This window comes from Ursus maritimus, unplaced genomic scaffold (assembly GCF_017311325.1).
Source record: "Ursus maritimus isolate PB19 unplaced genomic scaffold, ASM1731132v1 scaffold_9, whole genome shotgun sequence".
In the NCBI taxonomy this organism is placed as follows: Eukaryota; Metazoa; Chordata; class Mammalia; order Carnivora; family Ursidae; genus Ursus; species Ursus maritimus.
The window spans coordinates 753,583-780,225 of record NW_024427107.1 but is presented as its reverse complement, the minus strand read 5'-3'; the positions used below and the strand labels follow the sequence as shown (position 1 = coordinate 780,225).

Genomic DNA, 26,643 nt, shown 5'->3' with positions numbered 1-26,643 from the left:
CATTAAACAAATTATTCATTTCGTGATTCTGAAACATTTTCATTTTAAAAGAATTATTCAATAGGTAAGCGATCCTGTTCAGATGTTAGCTTAGCCAAGGGCTACACTATAGGAAATCCTTCTCCTTATTATTTCTCAAACACACCATATACAATTCTGTCCCACGGACTTTGTACTTGTTTCTTCTGCCAGGGTCTTAACACCACAGGGAGAAAAATATGACTTTGTGATAGAGGAGCCTGCCTGTTTCACCCTGCTCCCAGTCTTGCTATCACTGACTAGATGTTGTGTGCCTCTTACTGTGATGCAGTACAAAGCGTACAAAGTCATCACGGAGTATTCTAGCCCCAAACTATTTAAATAGACTTGGATCAAACCTTTCCTAACTTCCAGCGTACAATATAAATACTGTTTTATACAGTCAGTGTTACCTGGTAGTAGAGCACTGGGTTTGCCCACTTATTTACCATTGGTTTGCTCATCCTCCCTTCTTGCACCTCACGCATTTCAGTTTGGTTTAATTGTATCCTTTTGAATTTTCTTATTGGTGCTATGTCCCCGTATTCTTCTGACTCGGGCTTATAAGTTCCCTCTTGCTTTTGTTTTGATTGTTCTTAATTAAGCCGCTGAATACTAATGACTATTTAGCTGATAATAAAAATACAGAAACCAAGCTTTGATGCATGATACTGCTTAGGTTACCTTATTTCTTCTATACATCTCCTTCTTATCATAATAAAATGAGCACGTAGGTCTTTGTAAATTAACGATGAAACTTTTCCCAATTATTCTCATTGTTCTTAAGCAAAATGTATGGTACTAAAACTATTTTAAACAGATTAAGTTATTAAGTAAAGATCTCCTTGTATCAGAATTAATTAATGTGATTGCAGCAAAGCAATCAAATATATAAGGAAGGAATTCAACAGGTGGAGTTTAGAGTTGTATATCTAATCATGATTTGTGTGACTTGGGACTATAACCTCAGATTTCAAAAAATACCTTCCCTCTAAATAAAAATAAAAGGTATGATTTCTATTAATCTTTGATTAGAATCTAATAAAAATAACTGTCAGTTCACAGTAACAAAGACACTCAGAAATAAAGTGATTAGAGCAAACAATAATTAGGAAAATAGACATCATCTTCCTAAAATGTTTCTATTTCAAAGAAAAGTTGTGTAGAGCTTGTTTTACCTTCACAAATGCTTTACACTGAAAGTCACAATCTAGCTGACTGTAATCCTTTCTTTATATACCTTCAAGGTTTACTATATTTATTATGCTCAGCCAAAGATGTATGCTCCGTACCTACCAAAAAGATGGCAACTTTGCAAATTAATCGGTAAGAAGATTGTTTAAACAACAGGTTCAATATTTTCTTTAAGGAAAAGATGTACAAATGGAAAAAGTATCTTTGTGTACAAAGCTAAAAATAAAAGACTCCCTGAAAGGGAAAGTAATAAACCTAAAGAGGCCTGAAGGTTATCTGGTCTAGTCATTTCATTTCCAGATGTATCAGGGGCCAGAGTTACTGGTACTGGTAGCACAGCCAGGAGTACAATCCAGGTCTCCTGATTTCAAGTTAAGACTCTTTCCACTCTATGCAGAATGTCCATTTGGTTGCCCTCAAATTAGAGAACAGCACAGCAGCAAAATAAGGGGGTGTGGGCAGCACAGATATATAAGAAACTCTCTATAATGTCAGGAAAGAAATACATCAGAACACAAGAACAACACATACACAATATTAAGAAAGGTTGAAGAAGAAGGGGGGATACAATCTTGAAAATATTTGCTTATTTAAACTACTATTTACTGTTCTACTGTTGTTTATGCTTCCCTGTACAATTGTTAAATAGAGACCAAAAATAATTCCACTTTCAAGGACAATAGAAAGATTAAATTTTCATTTAAAATACTCATTTTAAGAAACAATGGCAGAAAGAAAACAATAAAATCTACAGAGGAAACACAAAACACACTTCTAAACTGATTAAGGGGTAAAATTAGTAGCATGAAGCTTGTTTAGGGGAGCTTCCTTTTGCTTCTTTGAGCATCACTGGTTTCAAGATTTAGTATATTCTCATCCACTGACATTTTATTCACCTTCCAGAAACCTAAGCGATCCCCAGGAGCAATTTTATTTTTCAAAATCATGAAATTATTATTAAGAACATCCCTTAAAAGAAGGCTTTCCAACCACAGCAATTAACAAGAGTTTCTGGACCTCAAACCCCAAAGGAAGCATGTAGCTCTTTAAAAGGGTGGCCTTTTTGAAGAGGGAAAATCAAAGGAAGGAAATTACTGCATAAGTTTCTTACCCAAGGAGAACTCTCACCACCACATATTTCCTGCTAAAAGAGCATCTGAAATGGTTCCTCAATAATAACCCTAACCCAACCCAGTCGACTTGCACTGAATAATTCCTAATGACTCCCTTCTACTGCACTTCTGTGTACTCTGGGTCACATCCAGCTGAAGCGAAGGCAAAGGTCTCCACAGGAGACTGAACACCTTAGTGTCACATCACACTGGAGTTTGACCTTGGCCCACTGTGTGACCCTGGGCCAATCACCTTCACCTCTAAGATGGGGGTGAGAACAGAGTCTTTTACTGACTCTTGTGAGGACTAAAAAAGACAAGAAAACCAAAGTGCAATGCATGGCAACTTTTTTTCTGTGAAATATTAAGTAATGGACATTCACACTCTCCCCCTCTTTGGTAAAGCGTTTTCACAGCACAACCCCATGCATGTCCCCTTAGACTTTGTGAGGCAAGGTCTATGTCCAGAGGTTCATAGAGAGCGTGGCCCTCACTTGCACTGGATGCAAGACTTGGGGCCAAATGATTTCCATTCTTCCTGCTAAAATTGAGCTCCCACAATTATCACTTACCATGTACAAAAATATACACCCAAATCTTATTGAGGAAAACTCTAAGATAAACCCAAGCAAACAACTAATGTCCATTTCACAAGTACTTATTATGAGCGTGTCATGTGCCAGGAAATACAATGGTGAACAAGAAACAGCACCTGCCCTCACAGAGCCTAACAATGGGGCAGACCAGTTTGAAATACTGGCCACCAGGCATTCTAATCAACGTCAACTTTTACTGATTGTCTACACCATGCAAAGGAATGTGACAATGACCAAGACAAGGTCTGTTATCTTGGTGTGAGTCAGAGCCAGACACATGGTGCAGGCCAGCTTGAGAGAGCCATTCCAAGATTCCTCATAAGTCTTGATGTTTGTATATTATTACCAAAAAAATGGACATATTCAAACTCAGGCCTACAATGTCACTCTTATTTACATTAAAGTATACCTGTCTAGTAGGACACAGGTCAGCAGGAATCCTACAGAGTCCTGGGCGTGGGCATTGAAGTGAGCAGCACTATGACCACTGGGTGCCCATGTGGAGGAAGGGAGGAGATGACCCAGCAGTAACTGCAGGAGATAAAGGAAGCGGTGCTGGGTACAGGTGCCAGGAGTCTTAATGAAGCAGCATCTTAAGATTGGCCTATGAAGGAAAGGTGCGGCTTAAATAAGGCCCAGGGGAAAGGCAAAGTGTTCTAGGTCTAGGGCATGGCACATGCCTAAGTGGCGGGACTAAAGGCCACAAATGCAGCTCACTGGGAACTAGCAGGAGGGCTTGTAAAGGACTTCTGAATCCTGACTATGGGGTTAGTATTTGAGCATTTTGATTAAACTTGGCTTCCAGTATAAAAATTTTCAGTACTTAATCTGTTACCTTGAAAAAAAAAAGTTGACATTTAAAGAGTAACTATCATTTGGATCATTCTCGGAAATGCACCACCCCACACACAAAGTGCCCACCCCTCACTCTATCATGAAAGCTGACCAGACTTATCTTCAGTCTGGCTCCCAAAGGAGATAATGGAGACAGTCTTCCCTCCCTTCCTCATTCTAGTCCTTAGCCCCAGGCCTTTCCTGTTCTCTTCAGGGTTCCTAAATCTTGACCTGCCCTCAGAAACCCCCTCAAAGGTGGCTGCTATCAGCCCACAGCTCTCTGTATTAGGCACTTGCCAGTCAGTGTCTGCTTGGGTCACCCCTGGCTCTCCTGTGGTCCACGAGCTCTTGGAGGGAACCGTCTATTTTTACAGTCCTGGTGGAGCTGCCTGCAGGTATCAGAAATTAAGATTAGTTCCTAACTGGTTCTTTGTTCTCCTTCTCTCAATTGCTATAGAAGTTCCCAAATCTGTAGCCCTGCCCCAATCTCTCCCTCTATCTCAAATCCACTAGAGGTAGGTAAAACAGCAGGATCATCTTAACTTGATTTTTATTTTTATTATCTCTTCTTTTCTTCTCTGAAAATCCACAGAGGCCCTAATTTTCTCTTGGATTGATGCAGAATCCCTAAAAATAGGACATAAGGCTTTATCTAGTTGACTTTATACCCCAGTATATTCTGGTTTAGGATAAATCCCAAAAATCTAGCACAGAGCTAGCTCAGTGCCACAGCCATCAGCCAGGGGCACAGCACCAAGAGGCACTAAAGAATTACAGAATCAATGAGTGAATTATCTTTTCAATAAACCCTCTCATTTCCTCTTTTGCATATTATCTCCACAGATAACATCTTAACAGTTTGAAGAGAACTTTTCTTTCTGACAGGTCAGGATGTTTAAGGCATTTGTTCTCACTAACTTCTTTTATGAAATCTGAGATCAGCCAGTTAGGATCTAGTCACTTAAAACATTAACTGCTCCAGTACTTGTGCCTGTCTAGTTTTCTGTTCAAAGGGATGGAATTTAAGGTCAAAGATCATGTCAACTGCTTCCTTCTCATTCTGGGTACTCAGGTAGAGCCTTCTGTATATAGTGAGTACTGTTAAATGCTCTTCAATAAAATCTTCCCTTAAAGGGCCAGTCAACAGATCTAAATCAAATACCACCTACAAATTAGTCATTTTAGACGCAGAGATTAGTGGGTTTTAACAAGTGGGACACAAATATGAGTAGGATTTTGAACTGAAAGAATTTCCCCCCCCCCACAAAAAATTTGGCTAGCTATATTTTCCATTTCTATAGGGGTAACACGTATTTTAGGAATTCTTTTCCCCCTCAGTATTTCCCTATCATATAAAAATAAAATCGTATAATAATCAACAATAAAAAGATAAAGTTCATACATAGAATTAAGACAGCAAAGTCATGTAACCTTTCTGCTCATTTGACCCACTAAACTGCTGCACAGGCCACGTGGGAAGACAAAGGTCAGGGCACATGCCTTAGGAGGAGAGAGTCACTGGACAAATAGCAGGGAGTGCTCTAGAGAGGAAGAAAGCACAGGCAGAGCTCCACATTCTGTTTAATGAGCATGCCTCAGCAGTTTTTTTTTTTGAAAATGGTAGTTTTTTTCCTTTAAATCCAGGCTATTTTTCAGGCTCTTTTTGCTTTAAGCAGTCAGTTTGGACACACAACTCCAAAAATACGTCAGAGAAACACAAAAGATATGATTGTTGTTTTTCTGCAAGCTTTTCTAAATGAGGCAGGTAGACAGAGCAGCGTTCCCCACACACTGATCCAACAGCATGTCTGTCTGACTGGACAGCTCTGAGGTCATCGGTCCACTTCATAGCCCTTGTAGGGAGTAGTGATTTTCCATCACTAGAAGCATGGATCAGATGAAATCTGTCAGCCAAGATCTAAAAGACTTCATGACTTAGCCCAAACACACAACTATTTTCCAACTGGCAAAAAAGTTATTTTCTATATTAGATATTGGAGGTATATAATAATAATTAATCATTTTAGCTTGAATTTTGGGAAGTAAATGTACTTTGTTAACGTTTATGAGAAGTATATTTTGTTAGAGTTTATGGGAGTTGCCACGAAACAAAGTAATTTGGGGGAAAATAAAAGAGACAATTTGTGTTTACTGGGCCACGGATGGATGACTGACAATGGATGATATCACTAATAGGCAATTATAACATCCAGCATTCCTAAGTGATTTAATCATTTGTTTTGAAGAAATATAGTTTCCAAAAGACCAAAAAGAAAATCTAAACATTTATTTGGGTAGCTGTGTGCCAAAATTAAATTATTATTATTATTATTTTTTAAAGATTTCATTTATTTATTCGACAGAGATAGAGACAGCCAGCGAGAGAGGGAACACAAGCAGGGGGAGCGGGAGAGGAAGAAGCAGGCTCATAGCGGAGGAGCCTGATGTGGGGCTCGATCCCACAACGCTGGGATCACGCCCTGAGCCGAAGGCAGACTCTTTAACCGCTGTGCCATCCAGGCGCCCCGCCAAAATTAAATTAAATATATAAGTAAAGAAATTAATCCCAAACTAAAAAAAAAAAAATCGAGTATTTAGTTACAAACCTAAAAATGGTATGGGTTCCAAAAAGTTTGTTTGTAAATGAATTATTTGCAATACTCAGTGCATTTCCTGTGGTAAAAACATTTCCTATGGGAATGTTATAGATCTAGTAGTAGGGATCCCCTTGTAACCCACAAAAAAGTAGATTAAGTCTTAGGAACACATACAACTATAAAGCATAATGGTAAAAGAACATGAACTTTACAGAGCCAAAGACTCGGGATTGCAGTAGCTCTGTCATTAACCAGTAGAACTGCCAGAAGAAGTTATGTGCTGTAGTCTCCAGCAAGAAGCCTCCCAGGGCAGCCTCTGTCTGGCCTGTAACACACCAGGAAAGCTGGCAGCTGGAGCAACTGTGCTGCCCCATAGGGAGGATTTCCCGTGATGGGGCACCCACTTGGATCCTGGTGTGCTCAGGTGGGAGGCTCATGTGTAGAGTTCACACTGAGGAAGACTACCATGGCCCTGATAGAGTTAATGCTGTCAGGTCAATATGTTGGGGCAGCGATACCATTTACTGTATCTACACAGTCTTTTTAGAAGCTTGTAATTCTAAACCGTAGGACTAAAATGAGGTTCAGCCTTAATAAAGATACATTTCATGTGAAACTTAAGCTTTTCACACATGTAGATATGCTTTCTAAATATCTGGGCAAACCTCCCCACCCCCAATCTATAACGCAATTGCATTATAATATAGCCACCCTTTCATAAATAAAAGGAAGCATTTGTTATAAGACAAATCTTCATGGATCTAAAATGTTCTTGTATCTATCTACCCAGGGCTTATAGGGGATCTTTCTATGAAATACATGTCTTTCAGGCAGAGCCATCACTCACCTGCACAGTACTATATGAAAGCCAGATGAGACACGGAGTTGTGGTCTCTGGGAATGCTGACTGCCTACATAGGTCCGTCAGAACAATACTCAATAAATGTTCACAATTTAGAATGACCATGGCTAGAATGTTCATTATGCAAACAACTGGAGGATGCCATCAATAACTGCTTCAAAACCAGAACATCATATATTCATCATGGGTTTTTTTTCTCTCAGATTCTGGTATAAGCTCAGATGTTACAATAATTAAGTAAAAAATTAACATCAAGAGAATTAATACACTATTGAAGGAAGGAGAGATTAAAATAAGATTGAGAAAATCCCAAATTCACTGTTTATGCTAATTCTCTATATGACTGGATAGTTTGATTAAAAATGTTTCTTCTTTTCCCTAACTTACAGATTTAGGATGATTAATGGAGATGTAATTGCCATAGTTTGGACCAGATCTACATACCATTCTATCCTGCTATCCAAAAACACATTTTAAGGTAGGGTACCATGAAACTTGACAGAGAACAAAACTTTCTTACTATGGAAAGCAAAAAGATATGACAACCTAAGAATTTGTTTAATGCTGATAAAATGTCCTTATACTAAGTTATATTTTCATTTACATAAACTGACTAATGTAAAACTATCTTATTTTTTAACTAGGAAAACATACAGAAAAAAAATCTTTAGAATTAAAGCACACATGCATAACATTTTTTATCTTCTTAACTTTCAATAAAATTAGGAATCACTAAAACTGCATTATTGTTTTTGTTGCCAATTTTTCTCCTAGAAGTACTTTATGAGCTTGATTCACCTCTGGCCTAGTTTTACAGGCAAACTCTAGGATCCTAGTTTATCGTCTTTAAAAATAAGAGATAAGAGGCATTTGGGTGGCTCAGTTGGTTAAACATCTGACTCTTGATTTTGGCTCAGGTCATGAGATCAGGTTTGTGAGATCGAACCCCACCTCTGGCTCCATGCTCATGGGGGAGTCTGCTGAAGAGTCTCTCTCCCTCTGCCCCTCCCTCCGCTTGTGCTCTTTCTCTCTCTCTCAAATAAATAAGTCTTAAAAATAAATAAATAAATAAATAAATAAAAGATAAAACACTAATAAAGGAACCAGTCATTGCAGCAAACTAGATGCTATTACAGAGTGTCCTCACCTTCCTCTGGTGGCCTTCTGTAGAACCTTCATTCCCATCAGGCTGCAGGACTTCCCTTCCAACTGTTGGTCCTTCAAGATGGCACCCTCAGAGTGCACTTCACTGAACATTCCATAGGCATCTTGCACGAGAAGGCAGACTCTACAAAAAAGTATTTACATTTTTTTAGGAGACAGTTTTTGATTCACTACAGAGGTCAGGATTTCCTTCTTCTTTACTAGAGATCCATTTTAATCATTTTCCTGAATGGGTAAATCAGGGTAGAGGAAGTTGAATTCAAACATGCACTTTTAGATTTGTACTTACAGGTGTTGGGACCACTATACACAAAATAAAGAAGGAAAGAGAATTTTCTTTTGGCATAAAACTAAACCCTGAGCCAAATGTGGTTTAAAAGCACACGAAGAAGATCATCTTTTCAAATAAAATATATTACCACTGCCCAAAAAGAGATTACCCTCTCTCCCCATTTTTATCCTGTCTGTTATAACAGGAAACACTTCTATTTTGTATGGATGTTCAACACTGAGAAAAGCCTCAATGGAACATTATGATGAAAACAACATTAATAAGGGGCTTTCTCTGAGAAGGCACATATTTACAGACATGCATATCCCACAAGGATAAAAACCAGCATCTCTGCTGGCAGCAACACAGACATGATGGATATCCAATGACATGATGGGATTCCCCCCAACTTTTAAGTTCAAAGGGTAGTACTTATAAAAACCTATTTATGATTGAATCTCCAATCCTTTCACTTCATAATTCAGGTACATGAAGTCTTATTTATTATGAAATGACACATTCTCAGAAAATATTTACTGAAGCCTGAAAAAAATTAGGCAGTAAATAACACCACCAAAAAGACTGAGGAACAAAACTATTTTACGGATGAGGGTGTATAGGAAAGTATATGGTGAGAAAGAACATATGACAAATGATGAACGAATGAATGCTAAATCTGAAGCAATGAACTTTTTTAAAAAAGATTTTACTTATTTATTTGTCAGAGAGAGAGAGAGAGAGAGAGAGAGAGTGCATGCACAGCAGGGGGAGCAGTACACAGAGGGAGAAGCAGGGGACCACTGAACAAGAAGCCCAATCTGGGACTCTATCCCAAGACCCTGGGGATCATGACCTGAGCCTAAGACAGACGCTTAACCAACTGAGTCACCCAGGTGTCCATGCAACAATGAACTTTAAATAATGCTTAGAAGCTAGACTTCCCAATTAATTCTCCCAGGTCCACAGCCCCCCCCCCACCCCCGCCAATTCACAAAAGGCGCAAAGGTAAATCCTGTCTGAAGGAAATCACCTTTAATTTTAGCCTGGTGTTGGGTATTAAGGAAGGCACATATTGCATGGAGCACTGGGTGTTATACACAAACAATGAATCATGGAACACTACATCAAAAACTAATGATGTACTGTATGGCGACTAACATAACGTAAAAAAATAAAAAAATAATAATTTTATCATTAGCTGTCATGGAGTAAAATCAAATAAAAATGTGCTTGAATAAAAATCGCTAGTATAGGGGTGGCTGGGTGGCTCAGTTGGTTAAGCATCTGCGTTTGGCTCAGGTCATGATCTCAGGGTCCTGGGATCCAGTCCTGTATGGGGCCCCCTGCTCAGCAGGAAGTCTGCTTCCCTCTCCCTCTCCCTTTCCCAACTGTTTCTGCTCTCTCTGTCTCTCAAATAAATAAATAAAATCTTAAAAAAAAAATCACTAGTACAAGGAAACAAATCACTCTGTGGAAAGAGTAAAACAAAACAAAACAAAAACAAAAACAAAAAATAGATCTCCAGAGGACTTGACATATTAGAATTAAAAGATATGAAATACTGAATAACTATTTTAAAAAGGTAAAATCACAAAGATAAAATACAAAACAAAAATCTATACAGTGTGACTTGGCAGATTTGAAGAATGAAATAGAACTTTCAAAAAGGAAACACTACATTTATTGAAATAAAGAAGTTATTAAAAAGGTGTAAACAAATGGTTACATGTACCTGAAGAGTGTATATATGTGAACTGGGTTATAAATTTGAGTAAATAACCTAGAATGCGTAATGAGATAAAAAACATGAGAGAAAACAGAAGTACAGAAGATAGAATGAGAAAGTCTAACATTTGTCTAATAGGAATTTCAGAAGAACAAAATAGAGGAAGGAGAAGCAATAATTTAGTAAGTGCAAATTTTCTCCCCAACTGATGAAAAAAATGAATCCAAAGATACAGGAAGAGAAATAAATATCAAGCAGGACAACTAAAAGGAAACCCATCCTAGGACACATACTGTAATAAAACTAGAGAACATCAAACACAATGAGAAGATTCTAAAAGCAAAAAGGGTGAAAAGTCCATCCGCAAAGGAATAAAAATTTGATTTACACCAGTCTCCTCAAAAGCAATGAATGAAGCCGATGATAGTGAAATATTTTCAGAATTATGGAAGCCATTTCAAAACTGTATCAGCAAAACTATCTTTCATGAATGATGGTAAAATAAAGGCATTTTTAAATAAAGAAACACTAGGCACATTTTCCACCTATAGAGCCTGATATATGTACTAGTTATTAGGATAATTACTAAAATAATTTCTAAATTATGCATTTTAGGAAGAAGGAACTTATTCTGGAAAAAAAGGTCTAAGATACAAGAACTACTTTTCATCAATACAAACAAATCAAAACAAAACAGTAGGATAAAATAACACCAACACCAATAATATCAACTAATGCAGGGGGAGCTAAAAAACTGGAAATGGAGAGCAAGTAGGTCAAATGGGGTAATGAACTTCAAATGGTCCCATGTGGTCATATCGCCCAGAGCAGGATGAAGATATTAACTCCAGACTTCACTGAGTATTTACATCTGGTAAAATTTCAACGATAACCACGAAAAGAACAGAAATATGGTGTATAACTTCCAAATTACTAGATGGAAAAAAAATGGAATGAGAAATATAGGCAAAAACAAGCAAAGAAAAAAGTCTCAGAAAATGCAAAGAAAAAGCACCAAAAAAGGCAGAAAAATGTAACGTAATAAGTATGATGGTAGACACAAATCTATGTACATTTGAAATGGAATAAAAATGATTTAAACTTGTCAATTAAAAGGCAGAGTTTGCCACGTTCAGTTTGAACGAAAAAAAAAAATAAAAATGATGTTGACAGGAAACTTCTTAAAACAGAGGAAGGTTCAAAGGGTGAAAAAAAAATGTTTTAGGCAAATATTAACTAAAAAAAAGCTGAGGAGGTGGTTTTGAGACTAAATTAAAGAGATTCCAGGAGAGAAAGCATTATTAAGGGTAAAAAGGTCACTAATACTGATTTTTAAAAAGCTTTATTTACCAGGAAGACATATAATTCTAAATCTGTATGCTCTCAGCCTTGAAATATATAAAGTATAAACTGACAAAACTACAGGGAGAAGAACAAATCCAACATTATTGTGGGAGATTTCAACCCACCCCTGCCAAGTGTTAAGTTAATCTGAGGAAAATATTAGTAAAGACTTGGAAAACTTACAAATACCTAACAAGTTTGATTTGTTGGGTAGGCAATTAGAAAAACTGCCCACAATTAGAGAAAGTGCACTCTCAAACACACATAGGACATTTATAAAATGTGACCAGACACTGGGCCATAAGTCAGGTCTCAATGAATTCCAAAGAATCAGTATTGTATGGGACACATTGTATGTCTACAATATAACTAAATGAGAAATCTAACAAAATATATATAGTTTAAAAAATCTTCCACTTTGAAATTTTACAACATCCTTTTCAACCCATGGGTCAAATATGAAATCATAGTAGAAAAGAGTATTTTGAACAAGTTGATAAAAATACCACATGCCAAAATTTCTGTATTACAATGATTCAGGGAATTTGCAATCTTAAATATAGTGAAACATGATCACTTTTCCTTTTCTATATAGATCTTTAAATTAGTTTTCTTCATTCCCCCTTCTGATTACCCCCCTTTCTTTATCCCTTTCTTTACATCAAAACATAAATAAATAAATAAATAAATAAATAAATAAATTAATAAATAAATAAAATTACTTTTCTATGTACTTATCATAAATTCTACACCTCAGCCAATTACCAAAATGTTCCTTCAGGGTGGTGAACCTCACATGTACTGTGCCTTGATGAGGCTCTCCTGGAGCCTCTGCCTCACTCCAGTCTGGACTGGTTAGCACAGTAGTCGTCCAGTATTTCCTGTCAGAAAATCTGAGGGATTTACTTTGCTGCTTTAGAATTTTAGATCTCCTATTTTCTATATCCTATGTCTTCCTTTCTTACTTGACTTCAAGTTAGTAGCTCACAGCTTCTAGGTCCCTAAGCAGGGGCAATTAGGAGCTAAAATCATTGAAACCATTCATGAAATTGTCAATAATCTATCCTCAAACTTTATGGGCAGTTTGGCTGGGTATAGATTTCTAGATTGGAAATAATTTTTCTATTCCAAGTTCAATACTGCTTTTGTCTTCCTCCTTTCTCTACAGGAGCTGAGCTTTGTTCTAGTTCCCAGGGCACTGACAACACTGCATGGTGATATTCCTCGGTACAGATCTATTTCTATGTACTGGGTGAGTAATATCCTTGGTGGGTCCCTTCACTGTGGAATCATATCTACTCTGTCATTTCATTGATATTTCCTCTCCATTTTTTCTCTTCTTTCATTCTGGTTATTGGACATCCTGGATCAGTTAAGTTTATTAACTTTTCTCTCCTATTTTCCACTTCTTTCTGGCAGTTCCTTCAACTTTGTCTTCCAATGCTTCTAATTAGGTTTTTCATAATTTCTACTTTTATATGTTTAACTTGTAAGAGTTCTCTTTTAAGCTCTGAAAGATGTTTTCTTTCCCCCTGATAATTTCCTCTTTCATTTTGTGGTTGCACTATCTGTAACTTCATTTAAGAAGCTTTCTTTAGGCCCCTGCTGTCTGTTCCCACTTAAGAACAGAGCTCTAACAAGCTTCCTGGACTCACCATGGGTAGGAGGAAGAACTCATCAACCATGAACAACACACGGGCAAATAGGCTGGGCCATTTTATGGCTGGGGAATCTCAGAGGTTAATATCTTCACATCTCCTCTTGATGAGAAAATTCCTCAGAAAAGACTATGTTTACCTTGGCACAGCACTATATGCCAGGGTAAGGGAGAAATGACCACTCAGCATTGCGGAGTAAGTGAATAGGACATGATCAATTCCTGGAGAGACTTGGAACTAATCATTCACTTCCCCTCCCCTTTTCTTCTTCGTTCCTTCCTTCCTTCTTCCCTCCCTTCCTTCCTTCTTCCCCCCCTTCTTCCTCCCTCCCTTCCTTTTTTCTTTCTTTCTTTCTTTCTTTCTTTCTTTCTCTTTCTTTCTTTCTTTCTTTCTCTTTCTTTCTTTCTTTCTTTCTCTCTCTCCCTCCCTCACTCTCTCTCTCACTTTTTTTTCTTTCTTCCTTCCTTCCTTCCTTCCTTCCTTCCTTCCTTCCTTCCTTCCTTCCTTTCTTTCTTTTTCAGAAAGAATCTTAAGCTGGGTGTGTAGCCTGAGGACAGGCTCAGTTTCATGACCGACCATGAGATCATGACCTGAGACAAAATCAAGAGTTGGTCACTTAACCAACTGAGGTACCCAGGTGTCCCTGTTTTTCTTATTTTAGTCCTTTCATCTGCTACCAGAGGTAATAGGAAAACTGGAAACACTAAAAAATAAATAAATAAATAAATAAATAAATAAATAAATAAATTCCTTAACTGCTGTCGCACATTATACACAAAAATTAACTCAAAATAGATCATAGACCCAAATAAAAAATTAAAACGTGAGAAGAAAATACAGTAGAGAAATCGTTGCAACCTTGGGATAGGTAAAAAATCAATTATTTTGAAATTATCAAAATTAAAACTTCTCTTCAAAAGATGCTATTAAGAAAATGAATAAGATGTGGTCCATATATACAATGGAATATTACTCAGCTATCAAAAAGAACGATTTCTCAACATTTGCTGCAACATGGATGGCACTGGAGGAGATAATGCTAAGTGAAATAAGTCAAGCAGAGAAAGACACAATTATCATATGGTTTCGGGGAGGGCACGTATTGCATGGTACCTGGGTGTTATACGCAACTAATGAATCATCAAACTTTACATCAAAAACCAGGAATGTACTGTACTGTATGGAGACTAACATAATATAATAAAAAAATATTTAAAAAATAAATAAACAAACAAACAAATAAATAAATAAACAAATAAATAAATAAAAAAGAAAATGAATAGGCAAACCACAAACTAGGAGAACATATTTACTAAATATACATCTGACAAAGGACTTGTATTTGGATTACATAAAGAACTATAGAACTTATAATTGATAATAAAAATAATAATACTCTATATTATAAGAATAGAAAGACAAACAATCCTATCAAAAAATGGAGTAAAGATACAAAACATCACAAATTCCATTTCTATGGATTATCTTGACTAGTTAAATCCACAGAGACAGAACACAAATGATGGTTGCTAGGGGGTAGGTGGAGGCAGACATAAGGAGTAACTGTTTCTCTGTATGGCATTTTCTTTTGGACTAAAATATTTTGGAACTAGAAGGAAGTGGTGATTACATAATACCATAAGCTTTATATTATGTGAATCTCATTTTATTGGAAAACAAAATGGACAAAAGATAAGAATAAACATTTCATTAAAGAACATACACATGTGGCCAATAAACACATAAAAAGATGCACAACACCATTAGTCATAAGGGAAATGTAAGTTAAAACCACAATGAAATACCACTACACATACACTGGAAAGGGTAAAATAAAAAAGGTGGATGGTATTAAGTTTTGTTGAGGATATGGAAGAAATGAAACTATCAGATTTTAGGTGGATGTGTATATGTTATAGCCACTTTAGAAAAAACTTTGGCGGTTTCTAGTAAAGTTAGACATATACTTATCACATGGCTAGGCATTCTACTCTAGGATTTTTCCAAAAGAAATAAAATCATATGTCCACACAAAACTTGTAGACAGATGTCTATAGTAGCTTTATTAAATAATAGCCCAGGGCACCTGGGTGGCTCAGTTGGTTAAGCTTCTGTCTTCAGCTCAGGTCATGATCCCAGGGTCCTGGGATCCAGACCCACCCTGCTGAGCAGGGAGCCCATTTTTCCCTCTCCTTCTGCCTGCCACTCCCCCTGCTTGTGCTCTCTCTCTCTCTCTGTGTCAAATAAATAAATAAAATATTTTTAAAAAATAAATAAATAATAGCTCCAAACTGGAAACAAGACAAGTGTTCAGTAATAGCCGAATGGATAAATAAATTGTGATATATCTTTACAGTGGAATACTACTCAGCAGTGAAAAGGAACAAGCTACTGATACACAGATGACTCTTGAAAACATTGTGCTGTGTGGGAAAAAAACATGAAAAATATATAAAAGGCAAAGTAAATCGACAGTAATAGCAAGCAGATCTGTTGCTGCCTGCAACTGGGGCCGGGAGAGACTGACAGCAGAGGGTATGGGAAACTTTTGGGGTTATGGAAATAATCTATGTCTTCACTGTGGTTGGTATTAGGTGGTAGATATATTTGTCAAAACCCACTGCTTAAATGGGTGCATTTTATTGTATGTATGTAAACTGTATTGCATGTAAATTATACCTTCAAAAGGTTGGTTAAAGAAAAAAAGGGTGGGGTGCCTGGGTGACTCAGTCAGTTGGGCTCGGACTCTTGATTTTGGCTCAGGTCATGGTCTCACGGTCCTGGGATTGAGGCCTGCATCTCTCTCGCTCTCCTTCTGCTTCTGCCCCACTCTCTCTCTCCAAAATAAATAAACACATCTTTAAAAAAATAATAAAGAAAAAAGGGTATAGGAGACAACTTAAAGAAGATTCCACAGGATAATCATAGGATAATTATGGAGAAAAGACAGGAAAACTTATAGGTACCTCTGGTTCCAACTCTTTGTGCTAAAAACTGGCAAACAATGGGGAAGAATCAAATGCTTAAAAATCCATTAGAAAAATATTATGCTTTGCAAAGAAGCATTTCCCCTTGTCATTATACACGGACTTTCAAAGGAAAACTGTGATATCATCTAAGCACATGTTTTCTTGTGCATCTTCGACAAATACTGAAAACCACTTACTTTTAGAGACAGCTCTCAGAGTATGAAATTATGAATATATTTGGATATTTTTTTAAAAATACATTATTGATGTTTCATGAAACAAAACTTAAAATCTTACTCTTTTGATGAAATCTTCTCCAACATAAGGAACCACATAAAAATTACTAATTCCAGCCTGAAAACATGAGGGTTGAAACTGCTCCCATGTTCTCTATCTGAGCTACAGCAGGCTCTCAATAAATACTCCTTCCATGTCTGAGAGAACGAATGAGGCTCTGTTGTGAACACACGCAGCAAACTCACATAATACCTAATTGCACAGTGTTCACAGAAATATTCATTCATATATTCACTCACTAATGCATTCGTTTGAAGCTTATTTGGCTTATACTTTATAGGATATGTAAGGAGGAAAGGGGTCAAATAAAAATGTAATAGAGAATCAAATAAAACATTGAGCAACATTAACACCTAACACTAATATAATGTATTATGGCTAATTACAGCATTCTCATATTATCTACTAAATCCTTCAACTGAGGAAACTAGGCATTATTGACAGATGAGGAGAGTGAGCTCAGAATGTTTATAAAGTCTACCCAAGATAGTAAGGAGGGAGGAGAATCAGGTCTTAAATACAAGGCACTCAATTTGGTATTTTTGTGCCATAATATCACATTACAGTAACAAGTTATAGGAATGTAGAAGACTGATTAATTTTTCAGAGTGGAACTGGAGACAGCATCCCAGAGCAACTAGCATTCTAGTCTGCAGGGCAAGCACCAAGAAGGCAACAAGGAATAAATTCATGGCAAACTTCATGATGACCATAAATCCAGAGTACCTAAATCTAATCTTTATAGAGGGGCAATGAGTTTTTCCACTGCAAAGTCAAACTATTTAAGATATACATAAATTGTAACTAGTCCATAATGAGGCCACTTATCCAAAATAACTTTATCCACTCTGTAAGTTTCAAAAGATACATTTATTTATTGATTTATAGAGAAAAAGGAGAGGAGGTGCAGAGGAAGAGGGAGAAAGAGAATCTTAAGTAGGCTCCATGCCCAGCACCGAGTCCAACGCAGGGCTCAATCTCACAACCCTGAGATCATGACCTGAGCTGAAATCAAGAGTTGAACACGTAACTGACTGATCCACCCAGACACCCCAAAAAGATACTTTAAATGTTTGACAAGAATCATATTAGAATATTAAGGTCAGAATGTAAGGAATTTATGCTAAATTATCATTTTAAAGGCTGCTAATGTAAATAAATAAAGGAATATAAGGAAATAAAATAAAATAAGGAAATAAAAGGAAATACTCTTAAATCACTTGAAAACAATTTTATTAACTGTTTGATACTGTATGACTTTAATCAGAATCCCAAGTGGGAAAGAATGAAAGATTACTCTTTCATAATATTGTCCTATTTAAAACAGTATGCCATGTGAACGCAAGGATGAAAGTATACATTTTTGTGTTGAATTTATAATGTCTTTTTTGGTCCACAGACCATTTCATACCATAGCCTCCTGGAGGGAAGTACTTCAATGTTTTTTTTCCTCATTTCCTAATTACCCCATCACTTGACTTGCTTCTCTGCTCCATGTTTAACTAGGGAGGTTGAGGCAGAACCTTGGGGAATCAGGCTTCATTTCCTAAGGAGGAAGCCTCAGGCTTCCTGTAAGAGTGGCCCTGTAACAGCTCAATTAATGACTGCTTGACTATACTGATGCATCCAGCACTGTTTTTTGTAAGCATTGTTGTTTGTTAATGTATGCAAAAGTCAAGATGAATATAAAGATCTCCATGGATCTGCTTTATAAAACTAGAGAGAATTTTTGATTGCTTGTGTTGAAAAGGGAGAGATGAGGAATTAGCTAGTACCTTTTCCTTAAATCTGTTATGATATTTGCCTTTATCTCAAATAGCCAAGGAATGCTGCTCTTGTTTATTCTTCTGCCCTAGAGAAGAGGTATTAATACTTCTTTCTCCCTCTTCTGTTCATGCCTGGCCCCACACACTCCCCCACCTTGTCCTGTTCACACAGCTGAAGCTCAGGAGCTCAGTGGGTCAGGCCTGAGGTGGAGTCACTGTCCTCATTGGTCCAAATGACCTGGAACTGTGTCATTCAACAGACAGTCCAAACCAGAGTTAGCTCATCGCCAGCACACAAAGAATCCCACCCTCTTGTTGCTGCTTCCTGCTTAGTAAATATTATCTCCTACAATCAGGGCTAGTGTGACAGGTCTGAACAGAAAAGGGCCCCCTGATCAATTTATTTTTCCTGAATCACCAGGAAAATTCCCCATATTCCCCATAAATAACATCATATTCAAAGGAACATAAATGGCTTCCCGGGGAGGAAAGAAATATCATGTTAGTAACTCTGGGACCCTAAAAAAGTTACTTATTGAATGAACTTGAATTTACTCATCTTAACATAGGAATAAAAGAACCTAACTGAGAGGGCTGTTGTGAGCATTCGAGCAACGATACAGGACTCAGCACAGTGGCTGGCACAAATACATCAATCTTTCCTTTGCAGGGTCCTTAGGCCAATTTTATGATATAATTTTCTCCATACAGTTCTTGAACATCTTTTGTTAGATTTATGGCTAGATCACTTATGACTTTGTTTGATATTTTAAATAGTTTTTTTGTTTGTTGGTTGCTCTGTTGCTGGTGAACAGAAATACAGTTGAGTTCTGTATTGAACTTTTGTAATCCATCAATCTTATTAAAATTATTTGTAATACTTTTTATGAAGTTTTACATAATCATTTCATCTATGCATAATGACAACTTTGCTTCAGCCTTTCCAATCCTTATGTTTTTTTTTATTACTATCTTTTCTGGCTGTACTATAGGACCTACAGCACAATGCTGAAGAGAAGCCAATGACATTGAGCATCCTTATCTTGATTTTGAATAAAATGTCTTCAGTGTTTCACAATTATGATACGCTGTAGGGTTTTTTGGTTGATATCCTTCATCAGGTTAAACATTCTTAGTTTGCTGAAAAATATTTTTAATCATGAATGGGTGTTGGACCTTATCAAATGCATTTTCCGTATTAATTGAAATGACTATATGTTCTTATCTCCTCTGCTAATGTTGTAAATGACAATTATACCTTTTTAAGTTACTTTTTTAAAAAGGATTTTATTTATGTATTTGAGAGAGAGAAAGCATAAGCAGGAGGGGCAGAGGGAGAGGGAGAAGCAGACTCCCCACTGAGCAGGGAGCCCAACGCGGGGCTCAATCCCAGGACCCTGGGATCATGACCTGAGTCGAAGGTAAATACCTAACTGACTGAGCCACCCACGTACCCCTAGAGCTTTTCAAGTTAAAGCAATTTTTTTACTCCTAGGGTAAAGCCAAGATCCTATTTGCTATATTTTGTTTAGGAGTTTTCTATGTTCATGAGTGATAATGACCTTTAATTTTAATTTTTCAAACTAGATTTAATTTTTTTTTAGTTTTTTAAAAATTTTTTATTATGTTACGTTAGTCACCATACAGTACATCCTTAGTTTTTGATGTAGTGTTCCATGATTCATTGTTTGTGTATAACACCCAGGGATAGGCCAGTGATGGGCACATATTGCATGGAGCACTGGGTATTACTTCTTCTATCAAGACTATTTATAGTAGTTTCATACAATCAGTTGACATGGATTCTTTTTTCTTTGAAAAATCTTTATAAGATTTGAACGACCTGCTTTTCGAAAGTTTGAAATAATTTAGTAATAAAATGAATTGAATCTAGTGTTTTTCTGGGAAGATTTTTAACTATCAACTCAATTTCTCTAATGATAATTGGGCTATTTGGGCTTTCTAATTTTTAATTGAGACATTTGGTTAAGATATATTTTCCTAGGGATTTGTCCATTTGGTCTACATTTTTAATTAATTTATTAATTTATTAAGATTTGTAGTATATATGTATATTTTTGTTAAGTTTTTATTTTAATTCCAGTATAGTTAACATACAGTGTTATATTAGTTTCAGGTGTATAATTAGTGATTCAACAATTCTTACAACACCGGAGCTCATCACAAGGACACTCCTTAATCCCCACCACCTATTTAACCCATCTCCCCATCCACCTACCCTCTGGTAACCATCAGTTCTCTATAGTTAAGAGTCTGTTTCTTGGTTTCTCGCTCTCTTTTTTTTCCTTTGCTCATTTGTTTCGTTACTGAAATTACACATACAAGTGAAATAATATGGTATTTGTCTTTCTCTGCCTTATTTCGCTTACATAATATTCTCTAGCTCCAGGCACGTTGTTGCAAATGATGAACAAAAGAGTTCTTTCTTTTTTATGGCTGAATAATATTCCACTGTGTGTGTGTGTTTGCATATCTTTATCCATTCACCTACTGATGGACACTTGAGCTGCTTCCATAATTTGGGTATTGTAAATAATGTTGCAAAAAACATAGGAGTCCATGTATCCCTTTGAATTAGTGTTTTTGTATTTCTGGGGTAAATACCCAGTAGTGTGATTACTGGATCATAGGGTAGCTCTATTTTTAACTTTTTAATGAAATTCCATACTGTTTTCCACAGTGGCTGTACCAGTGTGCATTCCCACCAAGAGTGCATGATAGTTCCTTTTTCTCCACATCCTCGCCAACACTTGTTTCTCGGCTTTTTTATTTTAGCCATTCTGACAGGTGTGAGGTGATATCTCACTGTAGTTTTGATTTGCATTTTCCCGATGATCAGTGATGTTGAGCATCTTTTCATATGTCTATTGGCCATCTGTTTGTCTTTGGAGAAATTTCTGTTCCTGTCTTCTCCCATTTTTTAATTGCATTATTTGTTTTTTGGGTATTGAGTTGTGTTGATTCTTTATATATTTTGGATATTAACCCTTTATTAGATATATCATTTACAAATATCTTCTCCCATTCAGTAGGTTACCTTTTAGCTTTGTTGATGTTTCCTTCACTGTGCAGAAGCTTTTTATTTTGGTGTATTCCCAATAGTTTTGCTTTTATTTCCCTTGCCTCAGGAGACATATCTAGAAAAATGTTGTTATAGCTGATTTCAGAAAAATTACTGCCCATGTTCTTTTCTAGGATTTTTTTTTGGTTTCAGGTTTCACATTCTTTTTTTTTTTGTTTCAGGTTTCATATATTTCATCCATTTTGAATTTATTTTTGTGTATAGTGTAAGAAGAGGTCTAGTTTAATTCTTTTGCATGTAGCTGTCCAGATTCCCCAACACCATCTGTTGAAGATCGTCTTTTTCTCATTGTATATTCTTTCCTAATTCACTGAAGACTAACTGACCATATAACTGTGGATTTATTTCTGGGTTTTCTATTGTTTCATTGATCTATGTGTTTATTTTTTGTGCCAATACTATTATTTATTTATATCTTCTCTTTTTCTTTATGAATTTTACCGTAGAATTACTTAACATTTCAAAGAACCAACTCTGGGCTTTGTTTATTTACTGTTCCTTTATGCCATTAATTTCTACTCTTACATTTATAATCTCCTTTGTATTTTCTTTGTATTTATTCTATTTTTAACTGTTTCTTATATTAGAGGCTTAGCTCATTAATTTTGAGCCTTCCTTCTTTCTAAAGTGAGTTGTTTAGACTACAAAATTTCTTATAAATATCAAATTAATGATATCACGTAAATTTTGATATTTAGTATTTTTATTATTTATCAGTTTTAGGAATTTAAATTTTCCATTATTGTTTCGTTTTTAATCCATATGTTATTTGGCAGTATTTAAATTTTTTTCTATAAGGATTTAAAATACATATTTTTAAATTAATTGCACTAAGGTAAGAGAATGTGCTTTCTAATAATGATTCCTTTAAATCTGTAGAAAATTGTTTTATGGTCTAGCAGATAATCAATTTTTATGAAAGGGTCAAATGAGAAGAATGCATATGGTTTAGTTGTTAAGTAGAGGGCTTTGTACATGATCTATAAGTCAAGTCATTTAAGAGTGTTTTTCAAATATTCTCTTTCTTTACTTTTTTGTCTGCTTCCCTGATCAGTTATTGCAGTATTTATCCTACAGATCAGAAGATTAAAATAACAATTTCTTAAATGTATGTGGGTTAGAAATTCATCATCTTGATGGCAGTTAGTTAGTGCCAGGCTCTCTACTATTTGCATTGTCTTACCCTCGAAAGGCCACTAAGAACTAGGCTGGCTATTACTATCCTTACTTAACACAAAAAAGACAGAAGATCAGAAAGATTTGGTATTGTACCCAAGACTGTACAGCATTAAATAAAATTCAAAAAATAAAATGAATATGTATGGGTGCCTGGGTGGCTCAGTTGGTTAAAGGTTCAACTCTTGATTTTGGCTCAGGTCATGATCTTAGGGTCCTGGGATCAAGCCCTGTATCAGCCTCCCCACTCAGTGGAGAGTCTGCTTGTTTCCCTCTCCCCCTGCCCCTCCCCTGCTCTCTCTTTCTCTCTCTCTCTCTCTCTCTCACACACACACACACACGCACATGCTCTCTCTTTCTCAAATAAATATATCTTTTTTAAAAACTGAACTTTAAAATCAATAAAATAAAATGAATGCATAAACATATTTGATATAAATATCTCTTTAAATGTACAAAAATGGTAAATAATCAACATAATTTCCAGAGCTAAACCTCTATCATATTTCAAGTACAGGTGAAACTGATCTACATACTGCTGCAGTTAGCAGTAAGTCAAAAGAAGCATGTGGTCTAAGAGAACTCTCTGTGCTGATGGAATGTTCTACATCAAGTGTAGTCTAATGTGGTAGCCACTAGCCACATAGAGCTGCTGAGTGCTTCATTTGTGGCTAATGTAAGGAAGTGAATTTTAGATTTTATTTATTCTTAATTAATTTAAATGTAAATAACCACCTGTGGCTAGTGGCCACCCTATAGGACAGCACAGTGTAAAGGCATAAGAATAAGAGAAACCAAAACTCTCAATACCTCATAATTGGTTGAAACCTTTCAAAGAACAGTAAATACAAAGTGACAGCGAAAGTGAACAAGAAGTAACAGTCCATTTAAAAATATTTTCAAATTATGTTTTATCAAATACTAAAATGTTAATAGGTATTCCTTGAAAATCATCACTATTATCAAAATGCTGCTCACAATATTTTTTCTAAAATATACTTTACTAGATCTATGGAGAAAAATGTATCAAAATCACATATAATTATTAATCTGTGTTCAATTCTTCTTGCAAATATATTTTATACCCTAGAATACCAGGAAATGCCTGACTAGTCACCTGATGAACATATATATGGTTTGAGGTCTGCTCATTGTGCATAAGCAATATTTAGCACATGGTACCCAGAAGAATTTGCCATCTATCTTAAACAACTAAACATTTCCACATATATGTATGACATTAGTTAATATGTTGTAGCTCATATGTTATTTCTCATAACTTTGTGAATGAAAAAGAATTATTTAAAAATTAGGGTTCTGTGGCTTATAATCAGGTCAAAATGAACAACTGGAGCCTTTGGTTCTACCAAAATTGAGGGGATGAGTAGCCTAAGATAAAACAATGTTCGTTTTGTGATGAACAAACTGAAGGCTTCAGAGGGGAGGGGGGTGGGGGAATGGGATGGACTGGTGATGGGTAGTAAGGAGGGCATGTATTGCATGGTGCACTGGGTGTTATAAGCAAGTAATGAGTCATCGAACTTTACATCGGAAACCAGGGATGTACTCTATGGTGACTAACATAATATAATAAAAAAAATTAAAAAAAAAACAATTAATGTTCAATCCTACTGACTTAACCTCAGGATTTAAAGACCAAAAAGCAGTGTGATGCCAGTTATTTGTTTCTTTTGAAATTCTGAATATTGTTCCATCGCGTCTGGCCTCCATTATGTCTATGCTCTTTTCTTACTGGGTTCTCTTATTATATAAGTCACTTTCCACTTGTTGCTTTCAAGGTTTTCTCTTTACCTTGGGTTTTCAACATTTTGACTATGATATGTCTGGGTATGGATCCCTTAGGTTTATCCTACTTGAAGCTCTTAAACTTCTCAGATGAGTAAAGTTCACCAGTCAAATTTGAAACGTTTCAGCCACTATTTCTTCTGCATTTTTTTTTCTTCTGATATTTTTTCTGCACCCTCCTCCCAATTCCCCTGACTTTCTGGCACACCCATTACATGTATGTTGGTGCACTTAATGATGTCCCACATTTCCATGAGGTTCTGTTTCATTTTCTTCATTCCTTTATTTTCCTCCTTAGGATATTTGCCATTTGGGAGATTTCTATAATAATACAGAAATGACTTATTTTGGTGTGCTCTAATTCTTCATAAGGATTGAGTTATTTAAAAGTCTTCACAAACCTTTTAATCTCTAAAACACTCTGTGGTAGTAAATTTGAGATTAAGTTTTAACATCCTATTTAAATTACCATTCTCTTTTGGGGAAGAATTTTAAATTAGATGAAAGTCTTCAAAATATGTAATGCTTCACAAATTTGTGTGTCACCCTTGTGCAGGAGCTATACTAATTTCTGTATCATTCCAATTTTAGTATAAGTGATAGCAAAGTGAGCACTCATCATTTTTTTTTTTCCTCTCTCCTTTAGATTGTGCAAGCTCGATTACTCTGGATTCATGTTCTCTTTCTTCTGTCACCTGAAGTCTACTGTTGAGCCGAGCTAGTGAATTTTTCATTTTAGTTATACTTTCTAACTCCAGAATTCCCATTCGGCTCTCTTTTATAGTTTGTATCTTTTCATTGATATTCTCCATGTGATTAGACACTGTCATCATACCACCCTTTAATTTCTGAGACATGGTTTCCTTGAATTCTCTGAATAGGAATGCCTTGAATTCTCTTTATAATGGCTACTTTGAAATTTTTGTCTGCTAAGTCCAGCATCTGGGCCCCTTCAATTGCCTGCACTCTTTTCCCCTTGTGTATGGGTCACCCTTCCCTGTTTCTTCACCAATTTTGTAATTTTCTTTTGATATCCAAGCATTTTTGATAATATATTGTGGCAACTCTAGATATGGATTCCTCCTCTACCCCAGGGGTTGATGCTGTTGTTATTTGCATGGTAGTTTATTCAGTTGTTTACTGACTTGTCTGAACTACTTATTCCTGCAGGCTTCAGTATCTAATGCTCCTGTCCCCATTTTTTTTTGTTTGTTTGTTTGTTTTTAATCTTTTCACATGCCCCTAGGTCACCATAAGCCACTTTTTGGTGAAAGCTTATGCTTAAAACCCCTTGGAAGTTAGATTTTTACTCTTTGCCATTGGATGTATATACCTTGGGGGTTGCTATCATCCCTCTCCATCAGGCAGGGCTTATAATCCCCCTCTTTAATCACTCATGTGAGGGTATGGCCTTGGGCCTGCCAGACTGCCAGGGATGTGTGTCATTTATTTTAAAGTCTGGCTTCTTAGGAGTTGCTCCTGGGTCAGAGTAGCTTATTGTTCATCTAGTGTGGCTGGAGGTGGTGCTGAGGACTGCAGTGTCTGAGGCTTGCATCCCAAATCTTCCCTGTGGGTTGCTCTGACTGTTCCTGAGTGGATGAAGCCAACCAAGCACACCCTTCTTTTTTTTTTTTTAATATTTTTTTATTATATTATGGGCGTATAACACCCAGTGCACCAGGCAATCCGTGCCCTCCGTACTACCCATCACCAGCCTATCCCATTCCCCCACCCCCTCCCCTCTGAAGCCCTCAGTTTGTTTCTCAGAGTCCATAGTCTTTCATGCTTCATTCCCCCTTCTGATTACCCCCCCTTTCTTTATCTCTTTCTCCTACCGATCTTCCTAGTTCTTATGTTCCATAGATGAGAGAAACCATATGATATTTGTCTTTGTCTTCTTGACTTATTTCACTTAGCATTATCTCCTCCAGCAAGCACACTCTTCTTGACTCTGAAAGTTTTACTGTGATACTAGGAGGGTTCTTCTTGGCTCTGTCTTTTCCCTGATGCTCTCTGTTAAACTTCTGATTGGTCGGCTGTTTCCTTGTTGATATAGTATCACAGAGCTACAGGTACTCTTGGAATTGCTCTTCACCAAGATCCCCATTATTTTAAAAAATGCCCTTGGGCACGGAATTGTACTGTGTTCC

The 26,643-nt window shown here is 36.4% G+C and overlaps 1 protein-coding gene and 1 non-coding gene across 3 annotated transcripts in view; both read right to left on the bottom strand.

Annotated features, from left to right (window-relative positions):
- Positions 1 to 26,643, bottom strand: part of SPIDR (scaffold protein involved in DNA repair) — a 481,232-nt gene that overhangs the window by 67,732 nt on the left and 386,857 nt on the right. For both annotated transcript variants that reach the window (XM_008706671.2, XM_008706670.2), the window contains exon 11: positions 8,361 to 8,501. In XM_008706671.2, coding sequence (XP_008704893.1) covers positions 8,361 to 8,501 — 141 coding nt within the window. The remainder of the gene's footprint in view (positions 1 to 8,360; positions 8,502 to 26,643) is intronic.
- On the bottom strand, positions 25,005 to 25,108 carry LOC121101792. Its single transcript, XR_005833826.1, has one exon. It is a non-coding gene; the product is annotated as a U6 spliceosomal RNA (small nuclear RNA).